Here is a 20,831-nt window from a genome sequence, read left to right on the forward strand (position 1 = left end):
AAAAAGTATCTTTCCCGGTGTTCGGCCTTCTGGGCTCTTCTTTGGCAGAGAAACAAAACTGCTCTGTTCTGTTCAGGCTCATTTGCACTCACAGCAAAAGCCTGTTTTGTCTCAGGGACTGTTTATTCTGGGGTTTTACATCTGTGAATCTTAACTTGGCCACTTAAATACAGTTTAATGATGAATTGGGGGTGGGAAGGCCTTGTGGTCTCCACTTCTGAGGGATGCCACAGCCTGGAGACACCGGTGTGTCCTTTGGGTCTGCCATGAACGGGATTCTGGATTTCCAGAGTTCCATTGTTGCTCCTTCCAGGTGAGCTGAGACGCGGCCACTGGCACGACTCGTCCACCCACGGCATCCTCCAGGATGGCTTCTGGATTCCAGGGCACAGAGGTGAAACCTCATGTTCCAAAGCTGGCCAGAGAGGCAGAGAAGCCTGTAATGGTAAGTACCCACTGTGGCTGGGTGGCAGCTGTGTTAAGGCTGGAAACTCCGTGTCCCTTCTCTCCCTGCCCCTCCCATTGTCCAGCAGCACTGTGGAGATACAGACCCCTCCCCGCCTCTTTGTGCTGTGCCCCTGTTGGCAGGGGCTGTCATGGTGCAACAGGGGATGGACTGTATGTTCTTTCAGGGACAGTCCAGATCTTGCCTGGCTGTGCCACTGGAGCCAAGTTAAACAAATGCAAAGCTGAAGCATGAGTGTGTGCTTCTTTCCATCCCCTTCGTGTGGGCAGGAATTCCTTCTGGCAGGTCAGCACACTCACCTGTGCTGCTCAAACTCTGCCTGAAGAGACGTGGCTGGTCCCAGCTAGAGCAGGTTCCAGACCAATTGTTCTATCTCATCTCCTGTGTGGAGCACAGATCCAGCACTGCAGGCAGCAGTGGAGTCGGGGCAATTCCTCCTTCCCATCTGCAAATGTCCCCTGTGCTGACTGGAGCTCACTTGACTGGAGATGACCCAGTGCTGAGGCTCTGCCAAGATCTCTCTGTGTTCTTCTGTGGAGGGGCCTGTGAGGCCAGACAGAGAGAAAACAAGTGCTAATTAACAAGAGAACTAAAGCTTGGAGCCATTCCTCTGCACCTCAGCCTTGGCACGACGCTGCTTTCCTGCTTTCCTCAGACTCACCCAGCAGTGACATCTCCACACGCCGTGGGTCGAGAGCGTTGTGCAAGGATGGAGTTGGGGGAGTTCTGATAACTCCTTCCCACTCTCTGCAAAGGTCACTGGCTCAATCCACTGCAACTAGAGAGGAAAAAATTCCCAAAGAGCAGAATTCCCCAAACATGTCACATCAAATCACGGAGCAGCTAATGGGACAGAGCCACGTGGTTAGAGCATGTGCATTCTGCTCTATATCATTAATTTACTGATGTTAAATATTTCAGGAAGTAACTTCCAGGACTTCCAGAGCCGTCCTAGTGGCTGTGATCACAAATTATTCATCAGTGGCACTTGAACAAGAAAAACCTTTCTGAACAAGGGCATTTCTGAGGCTCTTGTTGGGTTTTTTTGCCTTTCAGCTGACTCCCTCTGCCTTCCAGAAGCAGATGTCTCTCACCACCAAGCAGAGGCTGGCCAGCATTCCGCAGATTAATCTACCCCAGATTGTCCAGCATCGAGATATGAGTGAAACCTCCAATCACAAGGTGCCTTTTCCTGCCCTTTTCCTTGCTCTTTGATGTGGTATTTTTGAAAAGAGTGTCAAAAGAGCTGCTCAGCTTGAGCCTGCTCATTGTGGTGCAGCAGCTTTTTATCAGCTCAGAGCAGAGGTGGGTGAGCTGCTGTTTCCCCAGGGGGAGCAGGGCATTACTCACTGACAGTCTGTACTTCACTGGGGGTCAGTGCAGGATCCTCATTCGTGAACCTTCCTCCCAGCAGCTGAACCTCTCCCTGCTCTCTCTTGCCTCTCCAGGTCTCAGCAGTTGACCCAGACCAGACCTTGTTTCATGTTTTCCCATCAGAGGTGGTATTTCAGAACTACGTCCCACACGAGGTCTGTGAAATGCCACTGGTTCTGAGGAACAGGGACATGGTGAGTGCTGGGATGTGGAGGTTTGACAGTGTGCTGGAAGAGGAGAGAGGTGCAATTCCTGTGGTGTAAGCAGAGCAAGTTACCTGCTGCAGCATATCCAGAATGAAATGTCTCAGCACCTCTGTTTGGCAAGATGATCCACATCTTCCCATGCTGGGGATCCTCTCTTGATTTTGGCTGTGTGTTGGTGGTATCTACCCCAAAAGAGCTTTTATTTGTCTTTGCCAAGTACCAGCCAACAGACAAACAGTGAATTTGCTCTACTCATGCTTCTTCCAATGTAAAAGGACATTTATATTAACATTTCTACCAGTCTTAGTAAAAAATAATTGTCCTACTCTCTCTGGCTGAGCTGCTTTTGCCCAGGCAGATGGGATCCAAGTCCACCCTTGTTTATTATGTGCATGCACCTCCGGAGCTAAAAGTGCTTTGGAAAGGTGTTTAAGGAAGGATGTCACCAGGGCACGGCCAGGTCTCTTCTCTACATGTTTCCACAAGTGGTAAAATCATTGTTCCATGTCTTTCCTGCAGGTTCCTCGGCTGGTGAAGGTCACGATGGAGAGTTCACCTTATTTCCAGCTGGTTGGCCCCAGCGGTGCGTACCGTAAGGTGCCACCGGGCATGTGTTCTCATTTACGCGTCGTCTTCACCCCTGGGGAGAACAAGGTGAGTCTGGAGGTCCCAAGAGGTCAGCGCCTTCAGTGGAAAGTGAACCTGCAGGGCTGGATTCAGGACAGGGCACCTGGCCTGGGTGTTGAGGAGCTCAGCTGGTTTCAGTGGAGTTGCACTGGATCTAGAATTACGGGGTACTCTTTGCCCGTGGCGAAGATGTGGACGAATGCTCTGTGCTGAGGCTGTTTCTTTCTGTGCAGGATTATTTCCACTGTCTCGTCTGCACCACTGAAAGAGAAGAGTTCATTGTGCCAATTCGGGCCATTGGTGCCCGAGCTGTCCTGGACTTCCCTGACCAGCTGGACTTCTCGGTCTGTCCGGTCAAGTACAGCACCGAGAAGACTCTGATGGTTCGCAACCTTGGTAACAGGGAAACCCGTTACCAAATCAGCACCCAGAGGTAAAGCAGCTCGTCTTTCCTTGTGCAAAACACCTGTGGGTGATAACAGAATTGTAATAGAGTAACAAAAGGAACCAGAGCAGGCTCTCCTGAGGGCTGGATCTCCTCAGAAGTGAGCCAGGAGCAGTTTCTCATCGTGTGTGTTCTGCTTTCTGCTGACTGTGGTTGGTTTGCTCCTTGCTTGCACAAGTGAGCTGAAGTGGACTGCAAAAGGAATATCTTCCCCAGATCTCCCCCAAGAGTCCTGATCTCCCTCTGTGTTGCAGCCCCTTCTCTGTCACTCCGACCATGGGAACTCTTGGCATTGGTGACATCCTGCAAGTGACAGTGGAATTTCACCCTCTGCAGACCGGGGATCATTCTGGATCCCTGGTAGTGCACTATGACACAGGTGAGTGCTGGGCACTGCTGGGCTGCCCTGCTGTGCCCTGGGCACTGAGGAGAAGGCTCTGCCTTTGCAGAGAGATGCCCTCCAGGATAAGGCTGGGTTGCTGCACTTGGCATTTGGGGCTGGCACTGAGGCATTAAGAACCACCCCATAGAAATGCCATTTCTAGAGAGCGTGTCTGATGTTTGCTGTTTGCATCTCACCTGGGAAACAATCACCTGCAACAGGAAGGGTGGGATTGGTACTGAAGTTTGTGCCCAGGAGGTGTTTGGTTGGGAATAATGAAGGCTTGAAAGCTCTGGAAATGAGGGAGCCTTTGGTCCATTCTAGAGGATGAAATACCAGCAGGTTCTCCAGCAAATTTCCAGTCCTCCATCAGTTGATGTGCACAGCCAGGGGCTCTCTCCTCTTCAGCTCTGTCTGGGGAGGAAAGCAAAGATGTCCTTGCTCTGGTTGTTGAATAGCTTGGGAATCCTCAGTGTGGACTGGCAGGCTCAGGGGCAGGCAGCAGGATCCAGGCTGAAGATGTGGGCTTGCAGGACTGTAATGGGCAGGTTGGTGTGGGCTGTGCCCCACCAGTCTTGTTTTGACACCTCATCACAAGCCCACAGCAAGTGAGGGCACTGCTGCCACAACACAGCAAAGTCCTTGCCTGTGTCCCCTCCTGCCACGGGCCATCACTTCACTTGTTCTTCTGGGTCTCTCTTTTCTGCCCACATGCCCCCAGGCATTGTTGCTTGTCAGTAACAAGGGATCAGGAGAGACAGGAGCTCCTGGAATACCTGCAGGAGACCCTGGGCAAGCCATGACTGAGTGGGGCTCCTCAGAGTCACCTAAATGACTCTGATGCAGAATTCCCTGTGACCTGAGTGGGTCACCCCACCACATCTAACTAATCTCACTCTAAATACTGTCACCTTGGGGACAGATCTCCACAAACACACCAGAAATAAGGTGCTTGAGAGGGTGTCCAGGACATCCCCACGCTGTACACACACAGCAGTTGGGATGTGATAAATGTCCTGATCCCTGGAACTGCTCATACAGCCAAAAGCTGTGACCTTTTCTTCTGTCACCTGTGGTTTGCTCTGTTCCTTGTGCTTCCAACAGTGAGTGAGCTGAGCAAAGACTCCTCTTTGCTTTGTTCCAGGTGAAGATACCCACACAAGCCTTCATGGGTCAGCTGTGAATGTCCACATCAGACTGGACAGGAATTCTGTGACTGTTGAGAAGACTTACATCACACTGTCAAACCACAGCACCGTGACCATCCTCAACCACAGTAATGTCACAGCCCGCTTCCAGTGGAAGGCTTTTGCTACTCAGGAAGAGGAGGATCAGCTGAAGCAGAGGTGGGTTTGAGAGATGCATTTCAGGGAGATACACTGCCTGAGGATATAACTAACATATGCTGGTCCTGACTTGTTTATTGGGTGATGCAAAACAAAGTCCCTTCCCCTCTCAGGGCCTCTGGTTTTATGCATGCAAAACCTTTAATGTCACTGAAGGGATGTGATGTGAATTAATTTATTTGTTTTGAAAGTGCTCTGGGATGCTCTGGTGGAAGGCAGTGTAGGGAACAGGGCAGTTGGAGTTTGCTTATCCCTACAGGTCCAAAAAGGAAGAAGCAAAGAGTGATGCTGGTAGCCTGCAGATGAAACACAGATTTTTCCTCCCTTCCCAGGGAAGCCCCTTAAGATCAAGGTGTTCCTTGATCTTGATCTTTATCTACTTCCCCCGAGCAGCTCCGTGGTAGGAAAAGCCAGCTGAGGTGGCTGGTGGATTCTCCCTCAGTTGTGGCAGTGGCTTTGAGCCAAGAGGCTCTCTTGAGGGTTTTGCTGGCTTTCAAAATCTCTCCTGAGCTTTTAAGGGTGGAGTAAAACCACCTGCTGTGCCAACAAACAACAAGGGATCCTCTGATCCATCTGGAACTCCACGGCTCAGGGTCAGCCCCTGGCTGAGGAGCTGCTGCTGCTCCTCCCCAAGTGCTTTGCTGCTGCACTTACACTTATCTCTGCAAATATGTGGCCTGTTAAATGATCTGCTGGGTTTGTCTCTCCCCATGGCTGCAGGTTCTGCCACAGGCTGTGCCAGGAGGAAAATGCCCAGGCAGATAATTTTCTGGAGTGGAGCAGAGCGGACACCACTCGTGGAGAACGCCTTTCCCTGCTCTCCCACATCTACCAGAACGAGAGGGCAAAGGTGCAAGGAGATCCCATGCTGTTCTTTGATGACATTTTCACTATTAAACCGGTGGTAAGTGATATCTGAGATAGCTGATAGCTGAGAACCTCCCTTCCTCTTCCTTCTCCTCCTCCCTTACATGAGGTCACTTGGCAGATCCCCACCTCAGCTGGCTTGATGTGCTGAGAGGGAAGACACTGGCTTTCTTGTGAGGCTGGAGAGCTTGTTGCACAAAGCATTTCTGCCCTGCAGGCTCCTGGCAGGCTGCAGGGACCTGTCTAAATCTTCCAGTCTGTTTTATCAATGTTATTGATAAGTGTTGCTCGCTCCTTGCTCATCACTGATGCTCTCTAGATAAAGGCTTACAGGGCCGCGACTGAAAACCAGAAATGTGATGTTTGAAGATGAAAGTTTTGTTGTCTCCTTCTGCTTTAGGAGGGAGAGATCTGGCCAAATTTTTCAGCTGAAATCAGCGTGACCTTTAGACCCCGAGAAGCCCGAGTCTACGAACGCGCCGTCTACTGCGACATCTCGGGTACGGCTCCCCCCTCCTGCCCCTCTCACCCACGCTGAGGGCGAGGTGCAAATGCTCCTCCACCCCACTGGGCCCCTGTGTCATTGCTGGGAAGGCTCTATGGTCAGCAGGGCAGTGCTGGCACGTGCCCACTGTCCCTGTGGCTTCCGGGGGGTCTCCTGTGCAAGGCCAGGGATGCCTGGCTCTGGATCACTGATTCCAGAACAATCCAAGTTCTGCAGGGACTAGTGAAATGCAAGCCTTGAGCTGGTCTGGGAGTTGGAGGAACAAAATGATGTGTGTTGAGAAACAAGAGCCTGCTCCTGAACGACCTGATGGGCCCAATGGAAGCTTAACTCTTCCGCTGGCCCCTTGGAGGAGGATCTCAGGGAGGTCATTTAAGTGATGCAGACACATCCACACACACATCCATCCCTTTGAGACCGGAGCTGATCCCTTGGATTGTCAAGGTAGGAATCAGCCCAGAGTTAAGGTCCCTTGGGGGCAAATAGAATTGAAATAAGGAAACAAACCTGGAAGGAGGAAGAACAAAATTTCTGGCATCTCCTAAAGTTCCAGTATCAACAGAGGGGCAGAAGAAAGGATGGTTTCCATGGACATGTCATATCTCCTGAGGGAAGAGAAGGGGCCGTGTCTTTTCTGGGAGAATCAAGACCTGGTTCTATCCAGCTCAGAGTCAGGGAATAGCATTGAGGCAGCCTGGAAAATGCAGGATAATATAGGGAATTATTGTACTGAAAGAGAAGTCTCTCCCCAGGCCATGAGACCAGGCTGCCCCTGCGCCTCATAGGGGAGGGCCTTGGGCCCCGGCTCCGCTTCCTGTTCGAGGAACTGGACATTGGGAAGGTTTCTGTCATATCACTCCACAGATACAAGGTGAGCAGCAGGGGTTGGGGTGGATCCTGATGGCTCCTGGGGTAGAAGTGAGCCTGGTGGACCTGCAGAATTTCTGGCAACTCAGGCAGTTGTGATATTAGTCAAATTTGGGGCGTTTCACAGAATCTGGATCCTTTTGATGGGTTCTGAGGGGTGTATCTGGTTGTGTGAAGTTATTGTTGCTTTGCATGAAAATCCCAAAGGCATACAAAGTTGTATTTCAAATTTATAATTTATTTTTTTTTGCTCCTGCCATGCAGCAGCACAGAGCATCTTCTGCCTTTTACAGGTGTTAATTGTTTAATTTAAAAACAACTCTGCCTTCTGTAAGGAAGGAGATTGCTCATGTATTTCCACCTTGCTTTCTTGCTGCTGCAGGCAGTCCTGGTTAACAAAGGGCCTATTGAGGGTCTCTTCAGCCTCCTCCCTCCAACTACAGCCGTGGGCTCCTGCTTCACCTTTCTGCCCCAGCAGGGCATCATTCTACCAGATGGGCTCCAAGCCATCAACATCTCCTTCCGAACCACCATCCCAGGGGAATTCAAGGAAGAATTCCAGTTCAGTGTCCCTCAAGCCCCCAAGCCTTTGACCTTCACTATCAGGTGAGGAAGACTCTGGGAGCTTGGTGGGCACATCTGTAGCTGTCTCTGGGTAATCATCTCCCACCTGCCTCATTTGGTGGTGGAGCAGAGAACAAAGGTGTTGCCTGAGGTCTCAGTCTTGGCTCTGATGCTGGCAGCCCCTTGGTGTGGGGATGCCTTCTGCCCAGTGCAGGTACCAGGAGCTGGAGTGACTCCTTCCTGCAGGGATGTCTCTCCCCCTTAGGCTGTGGCAGGCAATGGGATGGCATTAGCTTTGGGCAGTAGCTGGTCTGGGATGTCCCACCTGAACACCCAGCAAGGCCCCCAGGGCTTTGGAGATGGGCCAGCCTGGGTGATTCTGGGGAGCTCTGCAGCAGGGACTGTCACAAGGGCTTGGGCACCATCCTATGGGCTGGTGCCACTGCAAAAGATAATCCTCATCAAGCAGAGGGGAGAGGTGGGGAAAGAAGAAAAAAAGTTATGATGGGAAAAGCAAAGCTCACTTCTCAGAACCACAGCAGCATGAGGGCTTGTCCCAGATAGCCTGTTGGCTGCTGCCCACTTTGCTTTGGCTGCCTCCTGTCCACGCAGATGCTGTGCTGAGCACAGGGTGGTGAGTTGATTTGAAACCCATGGTGGCTCTGGCCATTCAAGGGGTCATGAGAGCTGAATACTTTGCAGTTCCCTTTACCCCAGCTGTTGCCTCCTCTGTCTTTGTCCTCACAGGGGCTATGTCATCGGACCGACTTTCCATTTCAATGTACGTGCCCTCCACTTTGGTGACGTCTCCTTTGGTGAGTGTGCCCAGGGTTTAGACCACAGTGTGAGAGGTCTGTGTGTTGCTGAAATGGAGCACTTGAGCCTCAGAGGATCTGTCACTTGTGTTCCTCCACAGCAGCCTTAAGGGTGCTGACTCCAGGGCTGCTGGTGGCTCAGGCAGCATTTTACCATCATGAGGTCAAGTAGGACGAAAGGAATAGAAAGCCAAACTCCAAGCACAGTTTTATCCTACTGGGACATTCACACCCGGAATCAGGAGATGATTGGTGCCCATATTGTGTCATTTTCCAGGCTTTCCTCGCACCTTGTCCTGCCGCCTGACCAACACCTCCCTGATGCCCATGGCCTTCACCCTCCACATTCCTGGGGACGGCTCTGGAGAGCCCAGCCTCACCAGCTCAGATCAGACATCCAGGAACACTCACCCATCCTGGAGAAAGGGAGCTCAGGGTCTCACAAAGCCAATGGAATTTACCATAACGCCCTGCAGAGGGACCATCTGCTCCCAGGCATTCCAGGATATCCAGGTATGGGAAGAGTCCAGCCACACACACTTCAGCACGTGGGACTGAAGCTTCACTGATGTGTGGGAGGGCTTTGGCACTGCCAGCTTTGAGTATTGTGTGAGTAAGAGATCTGCACTGGTGTGAGGCCTCTTTTAGCTGGGTTGCTCGGGATGTTCCTGAAGGAACACAGTTTTGTTTCCAAAATCACAAGCTGAAATCATGTACCATATGGTCAAGTACAGAAGCCATTCGTGTGTTTTTGAGAGGAATTTCTCTGATGGAAAGCAGCAGAGGAAGGATGAGGACAGAAGGTGGCTGTTAGAGGGAGGGATGTCATTGTATAAATCAGTTTGCTTTTCTTCCCTGTCTCATTTCTCCTCTCCCAGGGAGCAGAATGAGTTGTATTCCCTGTGGGGATCTCCAGTGGGGACAGAAAACACTCTGCAGCCATGAACTGCCCAGCACCTGCTGGGCCACACTTTGCCCTCAGCTTCCTGCTGTAAAGCTGACACAGCTCTGGAACTGGGCACATGCTGTTCATTCTGTTCAACAGATTTCCTCTGCATTTATGTCATTGTAGTCAGGTGAAAAATTGATCCCTTAATTTGAATAAAGTGGTGAGTAGAGCATCAGTCTGATGGTGCTTTAATTTAGCTTACCTATGCCCTGATAACTTCAAGATATGTTTAATAAATCCAATCTTGCCAGAAGGCTTTTGTTGCTCCCAGAGATTGCACTCTACACATGGACCAGCAGAAGAATTAAGGCAAAATCCTTCTTTTCGTTGCCATGGAACAAGAACTGGAGGACACATATGATGAACCTTTGGGAGTGAGGAAGTATTTGCTGCTCTTCCTTTCCACCAGGTCACCTTGTGTTCCAACACTGTGGGGCCATATCAGATGGAGCTGGTGGTGGACGTGGTTGGTGTTGGCAAGAAGGTGTCAGCACTGCCCATCACAGCCAGGTACCAGCACTCTCCTTGCAGCTGCTCGTCTTTCCTCGTGCACCCACCACCAGCACCCTGCCTTGCACAGGGGTTTGCTGGCTGCAGCTCCAAAGGAGGAGGGTTGCTTAATGAGGTGGTTCTGCCTAGCTTGACATAAGAAAAGAAGTGCTTGGAAAGCACTTGGAAAGCCCATGGTGAGAAGCACCCCTGCTCACAGCCAGACACAGCTCTGGGCCTTTTTCTAAGTAGAACAGGAAGGACATTAATTATTTGCCTGGTTTTCGGTGCTTGAGGTGTAACAAATTTCCCAAGGGCTGCCTGTCCTCCTTCCTGCAAGAGATGCACTTGTGCTGGGTGGTGACCATTGCTTTGGGACATAGTGAGCAGCCTGCTGAGAGCTGGAGTCTGGCTCAATTAACCAACACGTGCCAGTGGGAAAGGGGCTCATGGCAGGAGTGGTGAGGGCAAAAGAAAGGCAAGATCTTATGAAGGGGAATATAGTCCTTGATGTGGCAGGTGAGCTCAGGTTTTGCTGCTTCCCCCTGGCTCTTTTGAGCATTAATGTTCTCAGAGTTGAGGCCAAAAGTCGTTCTTGCTGCAGCTGAATTCTCTCCTGTTGTGCTGCCATGGGTGCCAGTTGAATGACAAGAGGGATGCAGTTCCCTGGTGCTGTTCCCTCTCCCAGGCAGAGCCATCCAGTCAGTGCCTGGGCTGCAGTTTTGTAAAGCAAGTGCAAACAGGGACAGTCAGTGTATAAACCTGTGGGGTGAAGGACCAAGAGAGCTGTAGAAACTGGGAGAGGGTTATAATCCACTCTGTAGGGCTTGTGCCCTCCACTGCTGGAGCAAATGGCTGAGTTTTCAGGCAGGGCAACAGTGCTGTGGGAGGGGAGGGACTAATTTTTACTGAGACTCTGTAGTCTTGTGTTCTTTGAGCCTTCATGAGCCCTAGTCCTCAGTGGGAAGCTCCCCCAGAGGTTATGGCTCACTGACACTCTTGCAGGAGTCCTTGCAAGCCTCCTTGGGCAAAGAAAGGGCAAAGCTGCTGAGACAGCTCTGGAACAGGGCACATGCTCTGCCTGGGCACTTGGAAGCCTCTGCAGTGCTGAGTCTCGGGATTTGCCCCTCCTTGACAAGAGGTGTTCGAGTGAAAGGAAGTTAGAGGTGATTTATCACTGTAGGAGTATTAAATGTCCCTTTGACGTGACAAATGTGTTGTGCTCCATTTCATGTTCTTCAGGGGTACAAGTTCTCTATCCTTTCAGTGTCTCTAATTCCTCCGGGGTCATCTCTTTGCCCAGATGTGTCGTTCCTGCCCTGCGAGCGCTCAACCCCATCATGACATTTGGACGGTGCTACCTGAACATCCCTTACCAGAAGATGTTGAGGCTTGTGAATGACAGCGACTTTCCTGGCTGCTACAGGGTTCTTCCTCAGGTTGGGCATCACATCCACCTCCTCCTCTCAAATGTTATCCAGTTGTTGATGAGGGGAAAAAAGGGGTTTGCGTAAGACCTTGCCGGTTTCTATTCAAACCTAAAGGTTCGCTCAGAACAGGAACCTGCCTGAATACAAACTTCAGGAAGCTGTTTAACTTCTTAGGGAAGCAGTTTACATTCTAGTCTTTGAGGTGTTTTAATGTAGGAGAGTTTAGAGGGTTGTGAAAAGCTGCTGCAAGGGGGCTGCCAGCACAGGAGTGGGTGTCTGTGGCTGCAGCAGCTTTTGGACCCCCTGAGGATGCTAAGCCCCTACAAGTCCTTCATCTTGTTCTGTGCCTTTCTGCTTTCTCCTGGGGATTTTTAAAAGTGTATGTCAGTTGCCGTCGTGGTAGATGTCAAGGAGTTTAAAGTTTCCTCCCTCTGAAGTTGTGTTTGGTTCTGTCCCTTCTAGGAACACAAGGAAGAGGATGCTGTGTGGTACTTCGCCCCTCAGCCACGTGGGACTATCAAGGCTCACAGCTTAGTGGAGATCCCATTTATACTTAAAACGAAACTGCTGGGAGAGCATGACACCATTGCTGATGTCGTCGTGTTTGGGAGTGAAGATTCCCCACTGGTGAGTGTGAGGAGAGATGTGAGCCTGTGTGTGACTCATCCTGATGGAGTGTAAAATGTACAGGGATTCTTCCAGGGAAAACAGGAGCTTGTGATATATGGCTGGTGTGGACAGGAAAGAAGGGATTGGCGTCATAGGCAGCATCTTATGCCTAGAAAAGAGGAAGTATAGAATCCTTGTAGGTGGTAATCTCAGTGCCTGACCCAACATATAGTGGGAAACGGGATAACAAGCCCAGTCTGAACCCCAGACCAATCTGTGGGTCTCACATTCTGCTGGGAGGGTGGTTTGGGGCAAGATGGAGCAGTGAAAGGAGTGGAAGCAGGCAGGAGGTAGAGGAAGGAGAGATAGTGTGGAGGAGGTGTAAAGAAGCAAGAATGGGAAACAGCATTTCTCTGTTTCCTGATAATGGGAACTTGTGGCTTTCAGATGGGATCACTGCATATCCTATGCTTGCTCCAGGCCTTCTGTTTCAGTCTACAGCACTGAAAACTTCAAACAGCCAGAATTATCCCCAGCCTAGGAGTGCCCTTAGAGCTGCCTAAGCTTTTCAAACTTTCCCTGATGTGTCCTTGTTTTTGATCTTTCCTGCCTTCTTCCTGGACCAGAAAATCCATTTAGAGAGCATTGGACAGGGACCAGTTGTCTATGTATATCCAACTGAGATAAACCTGGGCACTATCCCGGTCGTAGAAGATATTTCCGAAACTCTCCACCTCTCCAATCAGAGCATCATCCCTGCAGTCTTCTGGGCAGAGATGGTAAGTATCTCTGGGGCTGTTTTCCAATGAAAATGACTGCTCAGTAGCAGCCCATGACTTGTTTTTTATATTCAGTGTTTCCATGCCTCTCTGTGCCTCTTTCCATCTGAGTGCAGCAAGAGGAACCTGGCTCTGGGGGTGGTTTTATCTGGGACAACCCTCAGTGAAATACACACATACACTGCAGTTTTCTTTCTGCTTACTGCTTTCCTGCCCTGCTATAGCCATGCAGAGCCGACTTTTCCAAAGCAGAGGGCACTGGGACACCTCCCTGCAGCCGATGATCAATGGGAAAAATGGGCTTCAGTCCTTCAGGGGCTGTTGAGAAGCACTGAGAGCCTCCTGGGAAAGAAGACTTTAGTGTTGGGGTTTTGTTCAGCTGGTTTTGCAGAGTTATCCTTTGGGCTCTCAGCAATATCCTCCAGCTGTGTGGCTGCTGTGGTGGGATTGGAGCAGTCCTGACTTCCTCTGGCCTTGAGCCTCTGTGCCAACCCAGCTCTGTTGTCAGGAAGCCAGGAAAGTAGCTTCCCTTGGCATGGACTCCAAAGAGAGACTGGAGGAGGAATAACCTTCTCCTGAGGAGGAACATCCCTTGAGTTGAGAAAAACTGGGTTAATGAAGTGAATCTGTTAAAGGAGGGTAAAATACAGGTTGTATAAGCTCTTGGAGAGTTGCTGTTGCCAGACACTTAGATTTAAGTAAATTAAACCTTTATGGTTTTTACCCTCCTCTCTTTAGTCCTTCCATTTCCTGCACCCCACAGCAGACCAGGGTCCATGGTTTCCATCCCAAGTCCGTGCTTGGTTTGTCTTACAGGCTGGCACGAGCTCACACTGGAGGATTGAACCCAGTAAGGGAGTGATCCCCCCCGAGAGCGAGGTGTCTCTGACTGTCACAGCAAACCTCGATGACACGGGGAAATTTGAGGACAAGGTGAAGCTGTTCATTGAGAACAGTGAAGTGAACATCATCCCTGTGCAGGCTGTGGGCATTGGCACCACAATTGTCACTGACAAACCTTTCTCTCCGGAGCTCAACTTTAAGCCCCACTTCAGGTAGGATCTCTCTCAGCTCCCGCTTCTCCCATGGGCTCAGCAAGGAGCAGTTTTGCTGGAGTCCTTCAGGCTAGGTCTTTTTCAGTAGGTCCCAGCTCTGTTTCCCTGAAGCCACAGGGATTCCTTTAGAAACATTTGATGGCTATTTGGGAGCCATTAAAAACCCTCAAAAGCCACTGAGATGGAAAACAGCTGCTGGGTGGTGATGAACTTAGGGGCAGCCAAGGCCTGGCTGTGGCTGAAGCCTTGAGCTCAGGTGGCCTTTTGGTGGAGGTTTTGTTGCTGAGTGTGCACTCAGGGAACTCCATCAGGGTGCTGAAGGTGGGTGACTGCAGGGAAACAGCAGCTCCCATGACATTTCCTCTGCTTCTCTTCTAGCCATGACATTTCAATGTCATTTCGTGACATTTTCTCTGCTTCTCTTCCAGCCTCACTCCCTGCTGTTACCAGTTCAAAATAACAAACAAAGGGCGACACACCCATCAGCTGTTCTGGACCACAGAAGGGTTCAGCATCGTTCAGCAGCGTCGTGCCTCCGGTACCACCAAGGACAAAAGCACTTCCCAGGTCCCCAAACCTGCCAGCCCCGTGTTCAAGCTGCAGCCGCCGCAGATGGAGCTGGTGCCGGGCCAGACCAAGGACATGGTGCTGGAAGGCTTCTCCAGCACCCCCCAGGTGAGGTCCCACCAAGGGCTGAGCCTTTCCCATCAGATCCCCTCCACTGGGGCTTCTCCTGCAGCCCCTTGACATTTGCCTGGGAGAAGGAGCAAGTGCCTTCAAGAAACCGTTTTGAGGCCACAAGTTTCCATGGCAGCACCAGTTGCTTTCCTTGCTGGCCACCATCAGTTGCTAAGGCTTTTTTGTGTTTCCATAGCTACCAAAACCCAGTGCTGATCCCAAAATACAGGCTGAAGGAAATATTGGTCCTTCAGGGCAAACAGGAGGTTACCAGTGTCGTGTGCTGAGGCAGAAAGAAAGGGTAGAGAAAAAAAGTTACACTTGGACTGAGAGCCCAGGCAGAAAGCAAATGAAACAAGTGTCAAGTGCTTTATCTGGGGAAAGCAGGGAGTAAAACAAAAGTCCTGTGAAGGGAGGGAGTGTCTGGGAGCAGCATCGCTTGTCCTCTGCAGACAAACGTGGGCAGAGGGCTGGTCTAACCCTGAGTCCTGGAGGAGGAAAACCAACACTGTGTCAGCTCTAATGATCAGTGTGATGTCCATCCACGTGGCAAACTGTTCCCAGAGATCATTATAATTGGCAGCTTGACTTTTGTCAATATTTCCATAACTGCTCCCCAGTCTCTCAGCCAGCCCTGGTGTCCCAAGGGCAGCCAGGTCTTGCAGCACCCTTGGAAAGCAGCTCAGAGGGGGAGATTTTAGCAGGGCCTGGGGGTGTTCTCCTCCCTGGACCTTTCTTTCCAGGGGAAATACAACTCTGCAGAGAAGCTGCCAGCTAACCCTGGTGTGCATTCCCTGGCTCCAGGACCCCTGGGCACAATATTTAAGTGAATATGGAAGAAATCTGCATGAAGCTCCTACTGATTAGCCCTTCTGTCACCTGTTTCCTTAATACAGTTATTTATTTTTTTAAAATCAGTTCCTACTTTCCCGCTTTCTGTAAGCACTATGCTCAGCAGTGGCACAAATCAAAGTCAAAATCATTTGGGGCCAGGATTATTACAGTTGTAGGCAGCACATGACTCATGAGCGCCTTTTGTGGCTATTGGGGTGCAGTGTTACAGATGTTTGAGTGCAGAATAAATAAATAAATAGGCTGCAGCACAGAAAAGAAAGGGGCTTTTGAGGAGAGCAGTGACTGTGGCAGGAAATGGGCCCGTGGGTGGTGAGCCAGCAGCCACTGGTGACAGTGACTCTCACACACAGAAGGTGAAGGAGCGGCTGCTGTGTCACGCCATGGTGGGGAGGGAGAAGAGAAAGAAGCAGATAATGCAAGTGGATGTCAGCTGCGAGTTCGTTTTTCCCCTCGTGCAAATATCCTCCAGAGAAATCGTGTTCCGTGTGGAGAAGGTAAGTCTCTGGATTGCATCCTTTCGTGGCATTTAATGGCATGGCTGTTGAAACAGCTGGAAGGGCTAGATACTATTAGAAAGAGTAAATAGAGATGTATGCACTTCTGGGGTTGAAAAATGTGAAATGCATCGGAAGGGGAAGGAGGTCCATGGCCACTTGAGGTTGTTTTTCCTTGTCTCTTGTTTCTCTAGCGGCCCAGTGATGTCCTGACTCTCCTATACAAGCCTCTGTCTTTGAAAAACAACTGCTGCCTGCCACTCAGCATTGTGCTGGACTTGAAGAAGCCATTCCTAATCTGTGATGTGGACCAGCATCCCCTCCCCAAAGATGCTCAGGTGAACAGCCAGGGACCTTCCTGCTGGTGGGGTTTGAAGAGGGAGGGGTGTGGTGTTGCGCTTCTGTTGGGAGGTCCTCGAGTTGAGAAGTTCTTTCTGTCGAGTCAGCAGTGGACTGGCCTGAACTGAATCAGCAGAGCTGCTGAAGGAAGCAAAATCTCACCTGAATTGGGAAGACCCATCCTGGCTGTAAGACACAGGGAGCAGACAACTAGGTCTGGGCAAGCCATCCAGTCTCCTGGAAAGCATCCCAGCTCTCCAGCAGCCATCCCTTTGTATTGCTGCCAAGCAGAGAAACATGAGCCTGAGAGAATCTTGGACAAGACTGTGATGCTCACAGTCAGACCTTCACCATAAAGAAATGAAGGGTGAACTGGGAAGGCCACGCTGGGGTCACACTTCAAACCTTTAATGTTTCATGCTGTCAGACCTTGGGACTTCATCACACAGGTGATTAATACTCTTCCTCTCCTTGCAGCCCATAAAACTAGACAAAGGGGAGGAAATTCATCTCCACATCCAATTTAACCCGGCTTATGAAAAGGATTTGTATAGCTGGGTAGCAGAGAAGACACTGAACATGGAGTTCATGGAGCATCCCCATGAGGAGCAGATCACCATTCGGGGAGAAGTCCACTTCCCAAACCTCCATATCCTGCCCAAGGCCCTGGACTTTGGCTACCTCATAAATGGCACTGAACAAGTGGATTGTGTGGCAATGACCAATTGCAGCCCAATCCCTGTCCACTACCACTGGTCCTTCCAGGTGAACACCATAAGGTAGGTGCTCCTTTGCTTGGAGCTCTTCTTCCTGGGGTCCTGTTTGTGCTTTGCAAGGACCGAGGATGTTTGCCTGGGATCTGACAAAGTACTTTTGAGATTTCCTTGTGGAAATAACAACAACCAGCCGTGGTCAGGCTGGATGCTCAGGGAATAGGTGTTCTCCACCAGCTGGACACTGGGCTGGAGACAATGTCCTCCAGCCAAACTGGGACTGTAAGACACTCCCAACCCTTTTTGCATAGCAGTAACTTGGACTCCTGCTTTACCTCTGGAGCTACAAAGCCATGCTTAGGCACTTGGACAAGCAGATCTGTAATGTGACCTCTTTTCCTTCCCTGCCGACCCGATTTGTTGTTCTTTCCTACAAAGAACCTACACAGGTGCTGCCACCAGAGTGCAGTGCTGCTGTCCCAGTCTCTTCCTGCTACTTTGCTATAGCTCCCATATAGGTTTCCCCTGGGAAGGAAAGCTGATGGGGAAAGCTGCTTTCTCAGACCTCTGTGGCCTGAGGCAAAGACCACCTTGGTGAAGGGAGTTTTCAGCTGTTAAACCACACATCACCTTCACAAACCAGCTCTTTGGTGTTTGACAGTGATCAGCAGGTTCTGCTGGGGCTCTAGGGGTGGCTGTAGCTGTTGGTGGGACCACTTGTCTGAACATCCCTGGGAAGCAGGGCCATCCAGGGCTGGGCTGGGCTTTCCAAGCCCAAGTGCAATCCTGCAGTAGTGCTGGGGCACATCTGTAAACACATTTCTGGCAGTTCCTCCTGCTCTGACCTGTGCAGAGTGCAGAAGTCTGGTCTGGGCAGTTTTTATTAGAGAAGCAAACGGTTCTTCCATAACGCCCCAGGAACCTGAGCCCAGTTAACCACTGGGCATTGAAGTGCTGCAGTTGCAAAGAACAGAGCTCACACAGACACAGTTTTGTTTGGGGAACTGGGACCTGGCTCAGAGGAGACAACCTCTTGGGAGTTGACATGTTATCTTCCAGGTTCAACCCTTCACCACCTAAATTCAAACCTAAACCACCAAAGAAGGAGAGAGACTCTTTGAAGTACTCACTGTTGTCAAGGAGGCAGTTCAGTGCTGAAAGTGTGGAGGAGCCAACTAAAGGCCTTGAAGCAGTGCAGGATCCTGCCCCAGAGCCAGCAGGTTCAGAGGACTCTTTGGGAGCAGTGCAGGATCCTGCCCCAGAGCCAGCAGGTTCAGAGGACTCTTTGGGAGCAGTGCAGGATCCTGCCCAACAGTCAGCAAGTTCAGAGGATGTTCTGGGAGCAGTGCAGGATCCTGCCCAACAGCCAGCAGGTTCAGAGGAATCCCTGGTAGCAAAGGTAGATTATCTTGTGCACCTACTGCTTGTGTTGCTCCCAAACTTGCCCCTGTAAAGCTGTGCTCATGCCAACCTCCCTTTTTGCTGTCCTGCTGTCGTGTGCCCTGAGAGTGGGCTGAGCAGCAGGGCCAGTGGCTGGAAGTGGGGCATCTGGGGAGGGACAAACAGGATAGTTTTGCCCAGAGAAACCCACTCAGATCCTACAGATCTATCCTGAGTTTGGGATTTTTTTTTTTTTGCTTATTTTCTTTACAATGTAAATGAGGTTTTTATTTGCATCATGATGAGAAGGCTTTTGGTTTCCTTCCTGTACCAAGCTGTGTTGAGTCCTGATCTCCATTTCCCTCTTTCCAGCCCAGCTAGAGCCACCATTTTCAAATCCCTGCCTTCACCCAAGAGCCAGTATTGCAGTGATGGCTCCAGAGCTGTCTTTTTTAAGGCAGAACTTCTCTTCCTCCTAGCATGGAAAATGGCCTTTGGTCTGCTGACCTGCCTGATGAATCTTGGTGCTTTGGAGTGGGAACTGGCCCCATGGCTGCTCATGGGGCAGTAAAAAAGGGTGTAAGGAAGCACGGGAGTTTCTGAAAGCACCAGTGTTGGCCTTAAGTTCAAGGAGAGGAGTTGTACCTGCTCACATCCCAGTATTGGTCATTTCAACTCTGCATGTTTTTTCTGAATCAGGAGAAATGATACCCACTAGACACAAAGAATAGTGTGGCTGAATGTTCTCAGACAGAAGCATGAAATCATCTTTATTTCCTGGTTGTTGCCCGTGCATGCACAATTAAACCAGGGAAATTCAAGCAGCTGTCCTAGAATCCTGGAATGGTTTGGCTTGGAAGGGCCCTTGGTTTTGCTGGGAAGGGACCTTCAAAGATCCTATAGTTCCAGTCCCCTCTGCCTGAGTGCTGAGGGTATCCAGTTCCCTCGTGCACACTTGCATGTAGGACGTGCAGACAGAGCCTGTGTCTCATCTGTGGGTGGGCTTGGACCAGCACTCCACTGATAGCACGGACATACCCACACTGGATCTGTGCCCAGGTCCCATCTCAGCTGCTCCTGGTGTGGTGGGGTGGTGGAGCCTGCAGCAGAGTGATCTTGCTCAGACAGTGCTCACTGCAGCCCGTGGTGCTTTTTTTCCAGGTGCTGCCCTGCACTGCTGTGGAGCCTCTGAGCCTGGAGACCATGAAGGGGTTGAGGCAATTCACGGGGGTGGAGAACCTTGCCTTGAGAATGGAAGAGGTAAGTGGGGATCTGTCTCACTTCCATCTTTCCAGTGTGGAAAGTAGTTCTGTAGCCCCCACTCCCAGTGGCATTGCCCACAGAGGGGCCTCAGTCCTTCCAAGCCCATCGCAAAATGCTGCTGGAGCAAGCAGTCGCTGGAGAGGCCACGTGGGACATGTTGTAGGGCTGCCCAAGGATGCTCCCTGTGCAGCACCTGGGGAGGGCATTGCTCCCCTTGTACCTCATAGGGTGGTTGACTGGAAATTTTTGCAGGAGCTTTTGCTGTAGTACCTTGAGGGAGCAGCATGTAAACCAGAGAGAGAGGGAAAAGCCTCAGGAGTCAGATGAGCTGAGCTGGAGTCCTCCCCCCAACTCCAAGGGCTTTCACCTCCAACTCTCCTGTATTTCTGGAGGTACTAGAATTGTTTTCAAAGGCAAGTTCTGCAGTGGAGAGAATATCTTGCTGCCAGGAGACATCCTAATTTACTTTAATGTCGTGTATTAATTAATGCATTGATCAGCGAGTATGGAAGATTTCCCCTGTGGTCCCTCCACTGGTCAGTGGCACAGATGCAGGATGAGATTAGGAAGATTCCGGCTGTCTTTGAGAAAGTGGCCCCTCCATTTACCTCTGTACTTCACTCTAATCCACGGCTACTCTTCTGCACCCATTTCCATGCTCATCATCTTGATCCCTCCTCCCCTCCTGCAGGTTTTTGATGTCCAGCCGGTGTCCGGTGTGCTGCAGCCGGGCAAGAGCCAGCACGTGCTCTTCACCTTCTTTGGCCACCCCAATATCGTCGCCCGTGTCACGGCGCTGTGCCACGTGGAGGGAGGCCCCACCTACGAGGTGGAGCTGAGTGGGGGGACTTCGGACCTCAGCTACCACCTGGACACCTACGACATCGACTTTGGGCTGCAGGTACCACCCCCTTCTCCTGGCAGAGCTGCTGCCTTGGAACCATCACCAGTGGGTTGCTGTCCACCTCAGCCCAGGGCTCCCTCCCCTTCCCAGCTCCTTTGTTGGCTCTGGGCCCTGGAAAGGACAGCCTTTGAGGGATACATCCATCATCCAAGCTGGTTGTTAATGGCCACCTCCACCTCATACGCACACACCCACCACCAATGCTGGGAATTCCTCCTCTTTGAGGGGCCTAACACTGCCTCCTGAGGCAGGCAGGATCCCAGTGGGGATGTCCAGAGGGACATATCCCTGCGACATCCCTCCCCTGAACTGCTTCTAAAGCTTGAGTTCCAAGGGGATGCTCTCCTCTAATGCTCTTGCTCAATCTACAAAATAATCCAGGGAGGAAGTTGGGCTTCCAGTCACTGTAGCTGGAGAGAGCGTCCCAGAA

General features: G+C 51.0%; 1 protein-coding gene across 4 annotated transcripts in view; it reads left to right on the top strand.

The window, feature by feature from the left end:
* The first annotated feature begins 326 nt into the window (after positions 1–326).
* The window catches only part of LOC127477494 (hydrocephalus-inducing protein homolog), a 29,000-nt gene continuing 8,495 nt past the window's right edge, over positions 327–20,831 (top strand). For 2 of the 4 annotated variants that reach the window (XM_051801870.1, XM_051801873.1), the window contains exons 1-25: positions 327–445; positions 1,523–1,648; positions 1,915–2,034; positions 2,566–2,700; positions 2,907–3,106; positions 3,373–3,497; positions 4,645–4,846; positions 5,567–5,750; positions 6,114–6,213; positions 6,971–7,089; positions 7,468–7,691; positions 8,397–8,464; positions 8,742–8,977; positions 9,823–9,923; positions 11,206–11,341; positions 11,795–11,959; positions 12,568–12,720; positions 13,537–13,775; positions 14,204–14,450; positions 15,659–15,802; positions 15,997–16,140; positions 16,619–16,920; positions 17,914–18,253; positions 19,396–19,494; positions 20,189–20,398. In XM_051801870.1, coding sequence (XP_051657830.1) covers positions 368–445; positions 1,523–1,648; positions 1,915–2,034; positions 2,566–2,700; positions 2,907–3,106; positions 3,373–3,497; positions 4,645–4,846; positions 5,567–5,750; positions 6,114–6,213; positions 6,971–7,089; positions 7,468–7,691; positions 8,397–8,464; positions 8,742–8,977; positions 9,823–9,923; positions 11,206–11,341; positions 11,795–11,959; positions 12,568–12,720; positions 13,537–13,775; positions 14,204–14,450; positions 15,659–15,802; positions 15,997–16,140; positions 16,619–16,920; positions 17,914–18,253; positions 19,396–19,494; positions 20,189–20,398 — 4,197 coding nt within the window. In that variant the 5' untranslated portion in view covers positions 327–367. The remainder of the gene's footprint in view (positions 446–1,522; positions 1,649–1,914; positions 2,035–2,565; positions 2,701–2,906; positions 3,107–3,372; positions 3,498–4,644; positions 4,847–5,566; positions 5,751–6,113; positions 6,214–6,970; positions 7,090–7,467; positions 7,692–8,396; positions 8,465–8,741; positions 8,978–9,822; positions 9,924–11,205; positions 11,342–11,794; positions 11,960–12,567; positions 12,721–13,536; positions 13,776–14,203; positions 14,451–15,658; positions 15,803–15,996; positions 16,141–16,618; positions 16,921–17,913; positions 18,254–19,395; positions 19,495–20,188; positions 20,399–20,831) is intronic. The other 2 variants (XM_051801871.1, XM_051801872.1) reach the window with 2 other exon arrangements.

This window comes from Manacus candei, unplaced genomic scaffold (assembly GCF_025592945.1).
Source record: "Manacus candei isolate 608988 ecotype Guabito, Panama unplaced genomic scaffold, ASM2559294v1 h1tg000053l, whole genome shotgun sequence".
In the NCBI taxonomy this organism is placed as follows: Eukaryota; Metazoa; Chordata; class Aves; order Passeriformes; family Pipridae; genus Manacus; species Manacus candei.